The sequence below is a fragment of the Oreochromis niloticus genome, linkage group LG10 (genome assembly GCF_001858045.2).
Source record: "Oreochromis niloticus isolate F11D_XX linkage group LG10, O_niloticus_UMD_NMBU, whole genome shotgun sequence".
Classification (NCBI taxonomy): Eukaryota; Metazoa; Chordata; class Actinopteri; order Cichliformes; family Cichlidae; genus Oreochromis; species Oreochromis niloticus.
In genome coordinates, this window is record NC_031975.2 from 17,876,381 (window position 1) to 17,891,320 (window position 14,940).

Sequence of the window (14,940 nt, forward strand, 5' to 3'; positions counted from 1 at the left end):
CCTATTGTAAACTGAATTAGCGTCATTACAAATGCGTGTTAAATTTGATTTAGTGATAGTCGAGTGTGTTTATGCTTGTCTGTGTGGAGAGGATTGTTGGAATAGTGGTGATGTCTGCTATCACTGTCAATTGTCAGTAAACACTTAATCTGGCTGATGAATCTTCACGTGACACATTACTAAGTCAGTATTAAGTCTGTAATTAGGCGCCATTCTTCTTATTTTGCGTTGTTGTTCAATCGGGGGACACTCTCTGTTGAGGAGAAAAGCATGAATTTGTTTGTATACGGATTATCCATTGTTTAAATGTCCCGGGCAGTCGAAAAGGAGGCAGAGCTGTTGAGAAATGCTAGGAGCTAACTGGGCGCTAACCGTGTCATTCAAATACATAACTGGTACGGATCGGGTAGTGACATGCAGACCCTGAATTGGGATACAGCCATTATGCCCCTGTCATGGTCTAAACCAATCAGATAGTCAGGGGTGGGACCTCTCTGATTGGCCGTGCATTCTTGTTAAGAACCGGTTCCCACTGTTTCAATTCCTTGGAATTGTTTGCCATTTTTGCAAACTATTCTCTTATCGATTCCAGTCGCCCCGAAAGACGTCGCCACGTTGCGGAGCGTCATTTACCTGGCAGGGCGCCTAAGCGGCTCAAACGCTCAAAAGTTTGGTTATACTTTACGAGAACAGATGACAACAGGGCAACTTGCAAAGTAGATATTTCATTTAAGGGAGGAAACACTACGAATATGCAAAAGCATTTGCTCACAAAACACGCGATAACCTTAAATGAATGTCGTGTTTTTAATTCCGCTCCGGACTCGTGAATCTCAACCCAGCAGCAGCAGTAACGTTTGCATGTCCTCTCCCGTTAATGCGGCAGGTAAATAATCAGCTAACGGTGCATTTTATGTTAGCGCGATCTGCCTTATTACAAAACCTGCCATTACTGTGCGCTGCATTTAGGTGACCATGTTGAGAGAGATAGTCTGGCCAGCAGTTCTTGCTGCAGTCTACCGTTAGCGTCTCCTTTCAGGCCAGGATAGTCGAATGTCACCGATCAGTCACTAAGTTTGTGGTCAAAGGCTTGCACCCATTTACCACAGCAGATGCCCCCAATTTTCAGTAAGTGAATGTGTTTAATTGTAGGTAGGGACATTACTGGATATTCTTGTGTAATTGCTACAGAATAATTTATGTTATACTTTGTTAATGCTACAGAAGAATATTTATTTTATTATTGTACATTTACAATTTTTTTTTTTTTTTTTTTTTTCCCCCTGGGGACCCCGTGACACCCCATTGAAGAGCCATAGGCTGTGGATCTCTTAAGATCCCACTGTTGGGTTTGTAAGGCCATGTTACTCTTAAATTTCTATCTTGTTCAAAGAGAACATATAAAACAAAGTTCTAAGCTAATCAACCTTAGTGTTCTCTTTTAAAAAAAAAAAAAAAAGAATTGATAAAGAATCGAATCGTTAAACAGAATCAAAAATGGAATCGGAATCGTGAAAATCTTATCAATACCCATCCCTACCCTGTGCTGTCGGCTGCTGGTTTTTAGTAACAAGAATATACTGAAGAAATTTTAACTTTTTTAAAATTATGCAAAGTTGCAGAATATTTTTAAGGTTATCTGCTATAAAAAGACAGGCCAGGAAAATCTCCCTCATGTTTTTGTTTTATTCAGTTACTTTGTTCACAGCCATTGACATGTCAAAGAGAAACTTGTTAATAACTCATGAAAGAATAAAGTTGCGTTGAAACCAAGCACACCATTGTTTTTCTTGTGACATTACCAATAAGTTTGATGTGTCCATGGCCCTCTTCCTATTGAAAAAAACAAGTTGTATCCGAGATGGCCGACTTCTAAATGGCCACCATGGTCACCACCCATCTTGAGAGTTTGCCCCCTCACATATACTAATGTGCCACAAACAGGACTTTAATATCACCAACCATTCCCATTTTATTACGGTGTATCCATATAAATGGCCGACCCTGTACAATCTACAGATCCCATAATGCAGCGCTGCAGACTCCTTGCTGAACGCTAGGCTAACTGGGAACATTCCTGCGTCAATCAAGTCAAACTTATGTTATTGCGAAGCTAGCCGCTCACAATGGTGGAGAGAAAAGTTGATTCTGAAAGCAGAGCCTTTCAGTGCCAGTGGGTGACTGAATATATGTTTACAGACATTGCTGGTAAACCTGTGTCTCTTATTAGTGGAGTTAATGTGGCTGTAATTAAGGAATTTAATTTAAGATGGCACTACGAGACAAAACGTCAGGATAAGCTGAAAAACCTAAATGCAGAAACTACAGAAAGTAGAAGAGCTAAAGAAGAATCTGACATTTCAGCAGACGTTTTTCACCAGAGCAAAATCACAAAGTGAAGCTGTTGTGAAAGCAAGTTTTATTGTAGCAGAGGAGATAGCCAAATCAGCCCGGTAGCACTCTGAAGAGCTGCATGATGAAGGTGTGCGAAGTCTTGTGTCCAGACAAAACGCAGATTTTGGCAAATGTGAGCGTGAGGAGAAATACGATTGCTGATCGGGTTTGTGAGATGGCCACTGATTTAAGAACACAGTTGTGTGAAAAAAGCAAATACTTTATTGCATACTCTCTTGCTGTGGATTAAAGTATAGACATGATGGCCATTGCACAGCTGGCCATCTTCATCAGTGGAGAGGAAATATTGGACATTAAATCGATGCACGGGACAACGTCAAAGTGTAACCAACACGAAACTGCCCTGGGACAAACTTGTTGGACTTACAACAGATGGAGCGCCGGTGTTGTGCGGTGAAAAAAGCGGACGAGTCAGCAGGATGCGAGTAAAGATGCAGGAGGAGAACTGTACCAGTGAGTTAACAGCATACTGCATCATACACCAGGAAAGGCTGTGTGGTAAAGTCCTAAAAATGGAGCATGTAATGATCACCGTAATGCAAACCGTTAATTTTTATCTGAGCTAAAAATTAGCTAAAAAAAAAAAGGAAATCTGTCAGTTCATGGACATGGCATGTATGATGCGGTGAAGCTGTCACAAATGCACCAGTGCAACCTGCCTCACTTTCCCTGTTGCCAAGTAATGTTGAACCAAGTCAGCAAGTCAGTTGCTGAACTGCACCTGTGCAGATTCAGATGGAGCTGCAGTGTAATGATACACTCAAGGGAAAGTACGACACTGAATGGCCCGCACAGTTTATTAGTTCCATTCCTGAAGCAATGCCCCAGCTCCGTCTACATGCAGCTCCAACCTTGTGTATGCTTTCATTTATTTTTTCTGGGGTTTTTGGCAGCATGTTCATATTTCTGACTTGCATAATTTTGACAGGATATATTTTTATGAAGAGCAAAATATTTAAAGTTAAAGTTTATTTTTTTTTAAGTTTATTTAATCTGGAATAATATTCCTGTCTGTTTTTATTCATATTTATGTTTAAAAAAACATTGATTTAGTGTGTTCAATAAATGTTTATCTTGTTTGGCCCCCTGTGATAAATGATCAGAATTATAATATTGAATTGAATCGGGACCCGTGAATCGGAATCGAATGGATTGTAGAAATCAGTGATGATACCCAGCCCTAATGAGGAGCCTAGGCCCGACAGAAGTGGATGTAGCTGTGGGTAATAAGAAAAGATGAAAAGAACTATTGATAAATTTTTCGTTAATGTCTGAAATTCATAGCCAGTGCTCTGACACGGAGCCATCAATCTTTGAATGCTGAAAAAGCACAATATATCCAGAAAACACATTATATGCCGTGATAAATGCACTGCCCAAGTGTCCCCTCTCCCCACTGCTTTTCAGTGGCAGGCAGCACCAAACAGGTTGTCAGAGGAGGCCGATGTGATGATTAAGTTTAACATTGCCTACAATATTGCCAAAGAGTGCCAAAGCACTTTAAGTATAAGCAGTTTTTCAGTAACTTTCTTGTAGAACTGTGCTACAAATAAAGAACTTTGTGTTGAAAAGATTGTTAGTTAATCATTTACAAATTAATATTGTCTGTATGGACAGCAATTTTCCCCCCTTAAAAGTGCATATGTAAAACTGCGGTTAATCGATGCGGTTGAAAAATTAGGTGCACCAGCACAAAAGTTAGGCGCACCCAAACGTGGCAAAAAGTTAGTCTAGAGCCCTGCTTAAGGGAAGTGGAGCTAGTGCAGAGACAAAGAAAGAAAAGAAAAGAAAACCCAGACTAGGCGTGTACTACGAAGTAAGATTTTGTCTTTGGGGCTAACTTTGGAGTTACCTTGAATTTACTAGGAAGGTGGTTCACTTCTTAAGAGGTTACATCACCACGGCAAGTTTTACTGTAAACTCACTTTGTAGTTTAAAGCAAAAATTGAGTTCAGCATATCCAGGGTAACTTTCAATTATGCAGGTCCACGTTCCCTAACATTGGCAATCAGAATAAGCAGTCACACAAAGTTGGATATCAACTTGCTAAGTTAAACCAAGGTTTCACTGTGCTTTTAACATTTATTTTATTTTTGCAAATCAAAGATCTGAAGGCAAATAAAGCAAAAGATGGAAGCATTTCCTTTTTTTGTCTGAAGTGCATTGTTTTAGCTTCTGAATCTTTAAGACGAGTATGGTTTGCACTGGTGAAAGTCAAGAGTATTCCTTCAAAAAGCTGCTGTTAAAGCGTAGTGTTGCAGTCTCATGCTTGTGTCAGTTACTAGTATTTATCTTATATAAGAATATATGCAAATGGTTTATTTGAATTCAGATCAAATGTGAATAGATCTTCACACCAAGTTCACATGTTGGGTTTTTTGTTACTATTTATAATATATTTTTTAGAAAGCAAAGAAATTTTTTTTCCTTATTTTCACACATATATTTACATTTATTCTGAAATGTACTGATAAATATATTGAAATGTATTAAATAAATCCTTATGTTTTCCTTCAGTTGTGCGTAAATGGAGTAAACGACCTTGTCGTCTCAAAGAGGGGGGGGGAAGCAAAAGGCTTGCTGAAACGGCTTCTCAGTGAACGGAAGAACATTGTTGACAGCGGCTTTAATGATGATAGCCTCTAAATGAAAAACATCGAGCTTAAGAAGTACAGGTGTTTGGAAACTGTCTGTGTTCAGAAAGTGGAGTTACCGTCCACTCTCTGAACACCTATGTGTGGTTTCAAACACCCACGTCACGTTTATTTTTCAGCCAGCCCGCAACCTCGGAAAGACCGTGGGCGAAGAGGGGAAAAAAAAAAACCATAAGCAAAAAGAAAAAAAAAAATTGTGCGAATTTATTGTTATTCTTATTTTTTTATTTTATTTTTTAAGAAGGGGTGGTAATTCATCAAAATACAAACAAAGATTGATCTAAATTTTCCATAAACTTAATTACATTCATTACACCAGAGACAAAGTATTGCCCATAAACATTATTCAGTATTATTTGTAATTAAAAATTTAATGACAAAATTATTCAACAACTTTTGAAATTTCTCCAGTCTAAACTAAATCATTTTGGTAGTTACTGTTTGACACAACAGATGTGTTGAACGACATAAATTGTCACATTGCACATTATTTTACATGATCAAAAACATTCCTTTTCATTTGACATAAATTTAACTTTCATACAGTCACATGCAAAAATATGTTTATATTCAAAAAACCTAAAATCTGCCTCCACAAAATAGAATAAAGAAGATTAAAAAAACATTTTTAAAAATGGTTATAATGGTGTAGGATACAACAAAATGGATTAAGATGCAAGTTACACAATCAAACATACAAATATTTCTTTCCATTTGAAACTGATTTTATACTTTGTTAATCTACTTATTCAAAGAACAAACTTAAGGTGAAAACTTTCATAAAACCTTTTTCTTATTTCCAATAGACTGCTTGATGTATAAACCTAACTTTCTATGGGATTTCGTTTTGCTGCATGATCATCAGACAAGCAATCATCTTTGGGCCAATTGATCTTGTAACGTCAGATCTTACGAGGCCATGCTGAGTATTTATAACTTTGTGATCTTTCTGAAGAAAAGCTCAAACTGAATAAAAAGGAATCTGATTCGTGAGATCAGGGGCCTCTGCATGCAATGTGCACAAATGTGTGTGAATAAGAACCACCTGTGGTCCTCTTTGCTCCAGTTTCACTGCAGCAACATGTATACTTCGCAGAAACAACCCTACAAACCAGCCACCACAAGTGCAACATGAAATCAAACCTTTTAGCACACGCTCAGAACAGGTGTTCATTTTTATTATTCCTTTGATTTTTATTTTTTTTTCCTTGTTTGTGCTGTTAAATATTACTTCTTGAATTTTTATTGTAATCTTTACATTTATGTTTGACTAAGAGTTTACTTCTTTTGTTTGCCCCCTGAATTCCCCTCTGTCTCGCTATATGAGTGTGGTTTTGGTCCCTCTGTCTATTTCCTTCCTTTATTTTAAATGTTAGACCCATATGTCGGTTTCATTTTTAGTGTTTTAGTGTCTTGTGGGTTTCTTTGGCCTAATTCTTTGTCAGTTTGGCAATGTTTTCTCATGCTGGTGTGAAACATGGAGAAAAAGTAGTTTAAGAAGGAAATGAGTATTGATAAAAAGCCATCTTTTTTGATGCAAGTTTTATTGTTACTGTCAGGCATCACTGAGGTGATAAATCAGTCAAGTATTGGCTAAATTACTTGTTTATTCCCTTCATTCATCACTGATATTTATTTTATGTTTTTTTTACTGAAAGTTTTTATTAATGCAGAGCATTGTTATGAGTGGAGGACTGTAGCTGCAGAGAGAATTCATGACTGAACACACGGAGCTGGAGTTAGCAACCCCATAAAAATGGTCACCTTTAAGAAGAAATAAGTCAAAAACTTACTAAATTAGAGAATCTTTGGGTTAGTATTTTTCCTAAGGAAAATGCAAAATGCATGCAGACTGAGAGCACCCAGGGATCATTACAAATATGTGCAGTTTATACAACATGTGTGGTTGCCTGTATGTCTTTTCCAGAATCAATTTTGTGGTCAAACCTAACTACATTGTGCTTTAAGTTCTTGGAAATAATAGATTTATGTATCAACTTCCTTGTATGGATGCTGGCAAAGTCAGAGTCTGAAGACAGACCAAAATGTTTTCAGTCAGGAGGGTCTGAGGAATATTTTCAATTAGAGCTTGGAATTTGCCCCCCGGCATGCGATTTTGTGCATCCCTGACCAATTGACATGGATTATTTGTTTTATTTAAGAATCTAATTTCACAGTTCACTGTTAGACATTGTCAGACCACAGGTCTGCTTGTCTTGAAGAAGAAGAACTTACTCGATAGCTAGCTCTTAACTTAGGAAATCGACTTTCAGTGCTGCTGAAATAGTAAATCTAATTTCAGTTGTTTATTTATAGAAACAAACATTTTTAAGGCAGTCAGTCAAAATAAAATTGGATCCAACCGTCTAGAATGAAATATTCAGCAGCAGTTCACAGATCATTGGAGAGCATATACACAGACATCCAACACGCTGTATGAAAAGTGGAGTTTGCTAACTAGATGTGGGGTGAGCAATTCCTTTTGCTTTCTGTGTCTGCTGTTTCAAAGTCCTAGTACCAAGATGATCAGGACCACCACAGGTGTACAGTACTTATGGCACAGAAAAGTGCAATAGCCACTTAGACTATAACATGAGGCTACACCTCCCCCCCCGTGTGTTTCCACTTCCCTAATGACCCTTCAGTGAATATATTGTCTATTTTCCTCGGACCTTTAACAGAACGTTTGTTCTCCTGCCCCTGTGTCTGCAAATTCCTAATAGTCCAGGTTTCTGGTGTTTTACCAAGTTTAGGTTTCCTGTTTAGTTGCTTGTTTCAGTTTTGTTTTCCTATTTTTGTACTGTTTTGACAATCAGCCTTAATAATTCTGTCTTCCCTCTCTCACCCCAACAAGTTGCAGCAGATGGCCGCCCCTCCTTGAGCCAACTCCCTCCTGCCTCCAAACATCTGCATTTGGATCCTGTTTCTGCTCCAAATGATCTGCGTCTCGCAGATCTTGAAACCTTGACCCAAACCGGTTGCAGCAGATGGCTGCACCTCCCTGAGCCTGGTTCTGCTGGAAGTTTCTTCCTGCTAAAAGGGAGTTTTCCTTCCCACAGTTGTCTGATTGTTAGAATATAAATCATCTTATGGTGATTGCTGTGATTTAGCTGTACATAAATAAAACTGAATTTAATCTTTTTGTTTTTATTCTAATTCAAGCAAATTCTGCAGTAAAATATTCAGAATGGAAATGAATAACACAATCATCAATATTGAACCAGTTTAATAAAGAAAAAGGAGTCAATGATCAGGCTCAGACCACTGGCCATACAGTCATGTTTTATAGCGGTTTTGAATATTTTGATTTTGCAAAGATCACAGAAAAAAAGGAAAACAGTGTCCACATTTTTATAGTAAACAGGATAAATAATTTTAATCAGATTTTAGATATTCTTATTCTACTCATTTAAAGGACAAACTAAAGTTAAAATGTCATACAACATATGTCTTGTTTCCAGCAAACTAAGTTTATGTTTTACAAATATAGATAAGTAAGGCCTTATTTGCATAGAGTGAGCATTGAAGTACTTAAAGTTTTAGTCAGAGTTACCACGGCAGATAAAGGAGCTGCAGAGGAGGCCTCCTCCCAGGAACAGAAGCGCTGTGGTGATCCAGCCAATGTAGACCGAGGCTCCAAGCTCACTCTTCTGAAAGCCAAGAGGCAGAAATTGATCGGAATTATTGTTGATGGATGTGGTGGTCCAGCTGATTGGTATTAGCACAAATATGCCTGCAATGAGACAAACAACTCCAGAAGCCATAGCCATTTTGTTCCTTTTCCTTTCGTCTGACACAAAGTTGATGAATTTGCTCCCAGCAGCCCCAAGCAGGATCCCAAAGACACCAATGATAATGGCAATGATAATGAGCACTCTGGCAACCTTCAGGTCTGTACTTATAGGCGCAAGTGTTTCATCATACCTTTTGCACCAAGTCAGGAGTACATTGGAGGTTTCACAGAACTTCCATAAACCCTCAAAGAACATCAGAGACACAGTGACGTTGGATTCAAAGGGATAAGCTTCACGCCAGAACTCTTTCACTCTCCACTGTGGGAGAGCACAGATGATGATGTTCCCCACAAAGCTGACGGTGGCCAAGGCCAAGCCTAGAAGCTGTCGTACACCAGCAGTCATGATGAAATTCTGTCAATCAATTCAAAGTGGAAAGCCTGTGTGTTCCTGAGAACTGCAGCAAGTTGTATGTGAGGAAAGTGCTAAGCAGGATGTGGTCTATATATGTGTGTGTGTGGTTTTTATTCTTAAAAGCGAAGCTGATTGACTCACACACCACACAGACACTGTACAACATGGTTACCAGCACTTTATTGTGAAATTTTACTTTTAATTTTATGTGTGTATACATTAATTTCAATATTATAGATTTAGTGGTGATCTATTGTATACAGCAATGCTGTAATGTTCATGGTAGATTGCCATACTTGGAAAAAAAAACATTTAAAAAGAAGCAAATACTGCAGAAAAATTAAGTAGAAAATGTATAGATTCACATAATTTGAGAGGTATTTGTGCAGACTTAGTGGTAGGCGAAATGCAGGAATGTGGGAGTGAACCAGGGCTTGAGAAAACAATAGCTAATTCCACACGCCCATGCTGCCTCGGGCCTATGGAATTAGATAACAAGTTAGGGAGAGGCAGGCCAGTGTGTGTGTGTTCATCCGTAGGTGAAATGGCAACCGATTGAGGAGAAGAAGACTATCAAGAGGTTGGGACCATCCTGTCTGCCAATAAGGGGGGTCAAAAATCTAAACCACTGTCCTTCTTGATGGTCTTTGACCAATAGGACAGATGCACCTTCTCTTTTATAAATATCTATAATGCCAAGTTAAGGTCATCTCTCTTCTGGAAGCTGGCTACAGCAAACTGCGACAGACTGTGGTTTTCTAACCGGAAAGAGATCCATTTACCTGAATATTTTTTGAACTGCTTCAGGCAATAAATGAGTGAAAATCTGGATTGAGACTGAAACCCTCTTTTACCTTAGATTAAACAAACAAACAAAAAACAAAAAAAACCCACGCTATGCTACTATGTAATCTGAAGAAGAATAACCTGGACCAGAAGCTGCTGTTGGCCTTCTGCTTCTCAGTGGAGAGCCTGCTCTCCTATTGCCTGGGTGTTTGGGACATAGGGGCTAGGAAGGCTGCACAGAGGGTAATTAACGCTGCCCAAAAAATCATTAGCTGCCCTCTGTCACCCCTGGAGGCCATCACCAGATCCTCTTGTCTCAGGAAAACCAGGGCCATCACAGGTGACTCCTTGTAGCCCAACAAAGGGCTATTTTAATCTATTCCATTGTAAAATACCGATTTGTAGAACAGACCTTTTCAAACTCATGTGAAAATCTTAAAAATGCTTGTAAAAACTTTGCCAACATTAAATAGAGAATAACCTTCCTCTTAAAACAGTTTAAGTGAAATGCACACTTCTTGGACTGTTTTATTGCTGACCAAGCTGTTCATGATTATACGTGTGCATTTTCAATATGGTTAAATTTCCTATTAAGTGCACTTGGCTGTTATCACTACCTATATCAATCCATTGAAGAAGTAGAATTTACTATGGCTGTTTCAACAGAAAATAGGCACAGTGGATACCTGTATAGATCATCTGGATAGATTGTAGTTGTTTATAGCCTCTGATAACTTGGTACTTTTTTAGTCAGTATGTTAGGCACTGAACATGTGCTTTTAAACAATTAGAAAGCTTGGGCAGTAATTTGAATATGCAACCAATAAAGCAGGGTTTTTTAACTAGTGTCTAATATATGCATGATTGTGAAACTTTAAGCTTTTGTGGAAACAATGAGGGACTAATGCTTCCTTTTTATTCATTATGAGACTGACCATATTGTGTGTGCTAGTAAAAAGTGGTCAGATATAAAGGTATATGCAATTTCTCTATAAAATGTAATCCATTATATCGTGGCAATTTGCCACTCAGAAATTTAGCCCAAGTCACATCATAATGAAATCTCTCATAATATTCATCCATTGAGGATATTTTGGAACCAACATTTAGCATCAAGAACAAGATGACTCTGAACCAAAATGCTCTTAAAACATGTTTATAAGATACTCAGCATTGCCAGGAGTCTTGTGTTTTTATATTGTTAATAGCAATGCTTCTGAAGAAATACTGTGTTTGAATTAAAGGGGAATCTATAATTAAGAACTCATATGTGTCAGATCAGTAGTCTGTGTGTGTGTGTGTTTAATGCATGGCAATAATTATTTCATACAGAATAAAACAGAGACAGAAAGATGGGAAAACAATATCATTTGTGAAAATCAGTTTCACTGCAGCAGGATATAGTGTGAGAAATGGAAACACACAAAGCCACCAACACATTAAGCACCAAACGAAACCTTTTTGTCAGGCTCAAAACAGTTTCATTTCTGGTTTTATTTTATGCCTATTTACTGGCACACACAGCGTGGTCTCATAATCATCATTCATCTCATAATGAATTTTAAAAAAGCATTCATTCCAAACTCTTCCTGAGCATGTTTAAAGTTTCATATTCACATCAATTATTTCCTGTAAATCATTTACAAATTGGGATCAGGTTGATCAATTTTGTGCCAGATAAAAGGAAAACAAGGATATGCAAAGATGCTTTTTTCCCCACCATTGTTATGCAGCATATTATTATTATTATTGTTATTATTATTATTATTATTATCATTATTATTATTATTATCATTGTTTTGATTTACTGCTTTATTCAACACACCTTATTTATTGAATGTTATCTCAACAGTTTGACATGACAGGACAACAAAAACATCCCAAGCCCCCGTCCCTGAGAGAAATCAGATAATAATTATAATAAATAATCAGGTCTTCAGTATTTCTGTTTTCTTCCAAATACCCTCATTTGCCACCTGTTGAGCTGTTGACATTTTTCACATACAAACCATGAAAATTGTGTCGCATCTCTGTGAACCCACTCACATGCTCCATTGAATAAGAGTAGCCAATGACACATCTTTTCACCTTATAAGGATGAATCTTTTAGCTATCACTGTACCAAAGGCAATGGTATCCAGCCTGTATTTTGTGTTCATGACATTGTTTGTCAAGCCTGACATGTATTGTCCTTTTCCTAATGCAGTACATTTAAAAAAACAAACAAACAAACAAACAAAAAAACAGCGACCATAAAGACATCTTTAAAAAACTAAACAAAACCTAAAATGCCCCAAACCCTAAAACATAATCTCATGCTCTTATGAACAGGCATCTTAATGTGACAATTTTACTGTTACAATACAATCATACTTTACACAAAACCCATTAAACAAATACTGCAGAAAAATATTCTGAATGCAACTGCAAATGGATAACATAATTATCAACTGTGAACCAGTTTAACAAAGAAAAAGTCAAAGATCAGATCTAGATTTAAGCCACAGAATCATGTTTTTATTTGAATGCCCATGCTTTTTATTTTTACAAAGATCACAGAAAAAATGGAAAACTGTTTCCACATGTTTATAGTAAACAGCATAAATAATAAACATGAAAAGAAAAAGTGTCTATAATGGTATAAAATACAACAAAATATATCAAGAATCAAGTTACATTCTCAAATTGCCAATATTTCTGCCTATTTTAATTCAGTTTTAGACTTTCTTATTCTATTCATTCAACCTTTGTTTTAACAGACTGTTGGATTTCTAAGCTTAGGTTAATATGAGAAATCAAGTAACTGGGTTGGCGTACTTAACGTTTTAGTCAGTTCCATCTTGGCAGATAAAGGAGCTGCAGAGGAGGCCTCCTCCCAGGAACAGAAGTGCTGTGGTGATCCAGCCAATATAAAGCGAGGCTCCCAGTTCCAGAGTGCCATGAGGCAGAAAGTTGTTGAAATTATTCTGGATGGTGGTGGTGGTGATGGTGGTCCAGCTGATTGGTATTAGCACAAATATGCCTGCAATGATGCAAACAACTCCAGAAGCCATAGCTATTTTGCTCCTTTTCCTTTCGTCTGGCACAAAGTTGATGAATTTGCTCCCAGCAGCACCAAGCAGGATCCCAATGACACCAACGATAATGGCAATGACGATGAGCGCTCTAGCAACCTCCAGGTCTTGACTTATAGACACAAATGGTTCCTCATACTCTTTGCACTCAGTGTGTGCACTGTAAGGACCACAAACTTTCCACAAACCTTCAATGAACACCTGGGGAGCAACGTTGCTCGATTCCCAGAAGATTTTTTCGATTCTCCACTGTGGAAGTGCACAGATGACAATGGTCCCCACAAAGCTGACAATGGCCAAGGCCAAGCCTAGAAGGTGTCTTACGCCAGCTGTCATAATGAAACGTTCTCACTCCCTTTAAAGATGAAAGATAGTGTCTTTGAGAGCTCCCTCGAGAGCTGTAGTCATTTATCTGTGAGAGAAGATCTGAGCAGGAAGTGGGTTTTATGTGGGTTATCTATGCTCGGGGAAGAAGTTGACTGTGGCTTCCTCTCACTGGTGATACAATGATTCTTCATTTAAATATTGGCAGCAGGGCTGCAAGTACTTTATTATAAAATGTATAATTATTTCGGTTTTCTCATTATTTTGGCATGTGGTGACTTTTAGAGAAATGCAGGCAGGGATTATCATCATCTATCAGTGTTAAATTGATTAATATTACTGCTGAATGTGTTTAAGACGGAGTTCATTTTCAATAATTTTTTTCTGTTTAATGTTCAGCATCATATTCATAAATGTTTGTGGAGTAAGGACCAGGTATATTCGGAGAAATCATTTGTTCATGAGTTCAGAAACACAGGCCTACATTAGTAGTGACAACTGAGGATTTGTCAGAGGAATTCACTGCAGTCTGCTGAGGTACTGGCTCGGGCCATGTCATCTTATGCACATGGCGTCTCTATAGGGGAGAGTTGTACCAGTTTTTACTTAAAGTGACTTTAAAGTGAGGCCATGACAGTAATGCTTCCAAATAAAACATGTACATATAATTCAGGATGTTGTCCATCCCTGGAAACAATCATTGTGGATCTGAAATATAGTTTTTAAGTAATATGGCTTTCTAAAAAAAAGTGGTCTTGTGACACAACTTGCCCCTGGTGTGGGGTAAGTTGTGCCTTTGGAGAGAATAGCTTGGGGTAAATTGTGCCACTGATTATAAAAGTAAAACAGTATATTTTGGTCGCTCTGTAATGCTATATAAAAGCTAGACAAATATAACACAAAAGTACTAAGGTTTATTTAAAGTTATTAATACAACATAAAAGGCCAATTTTATACAAGCCAGTTCTACCACATGAGCCCATCAAAAGTCTTACTTTCGTATTTACATATGTCAAGCTATACACTCTAAATAAGTACCCAACTTTGCGTCTCTGTGAGCTATCTGCATTTTGATAACTGATAATGAGCATTTGGGAAATAATTATGAATGTTCCCTATTAGTTTTTAAAAAGAATATGTGCAGACTCTGATATCCCTGTCAGCTGGATCAAAATGCCATTTCTTTGTGTATACTCAAATACCCTGAACTGGCTTTATAAAGGGTGCTAGTACCTTTAAATGAGCTGCCAGGTCTTTCTCCATATGTTTGTCAAAGATTTGATTGGCAAGTCCAGATCTTTTATATCCTTTTATAGCCTTATTTCTTTTCCATCAATCCTTTTCTTCTTCATGTATCGTCTTAATGTCATCCTGAATATGTTCATCTTCCTCAACACCTGACAAATGGACTTCTCCACTTTGTTCACTGGTCTGTCCATGTCCTCTAAAGGAGTGGAAGGCCTTCCTGTCCTCCATATTATAACCTTCGGTTCATGACAAATGATGGTTGTAAGTAGTAATATACCTGCAGCATTTTTT

The 14,940-nt window shown here is 37.7% G+C and overlaps 2 protein-coding genes across 2 annotated transcripts; both read right to left on the reverse strand.

The window, feature by feature from the left end:
* Positions 1 to 8,608: 8,608 nt before the first annotated feature.
* Positions 8,609 to 9,208, reverse strand: LOC109203804 (claudin-4-like). The gene has a single exon (XM_019363536.1). It carries the CDS (start codon positions 9,206 to 9,208, stop codon positions 8,609 to 8,611), a length of 600 nt encoding a protein of 199 aa, XP_019219081.1.
* Positions 9,209 to 12,828: 3,620 nt separating this feature from the next.
* On the reverse strand, positions 12,829 to 13,413 carry LOC100707088 (claudin-4-like). Its single transcript, XM_005452696.2, has one exon. It carries the CDS (start codon positions 13,411 to 13,413, stop codon positions 12,829 to 12,831), a length of 585 nt encoding a protein of 194 aa, XP_005452753.1.
* Between the last annotated feature and the right edge of the window lie 1,527 nt (positions 13,414 to 14,940).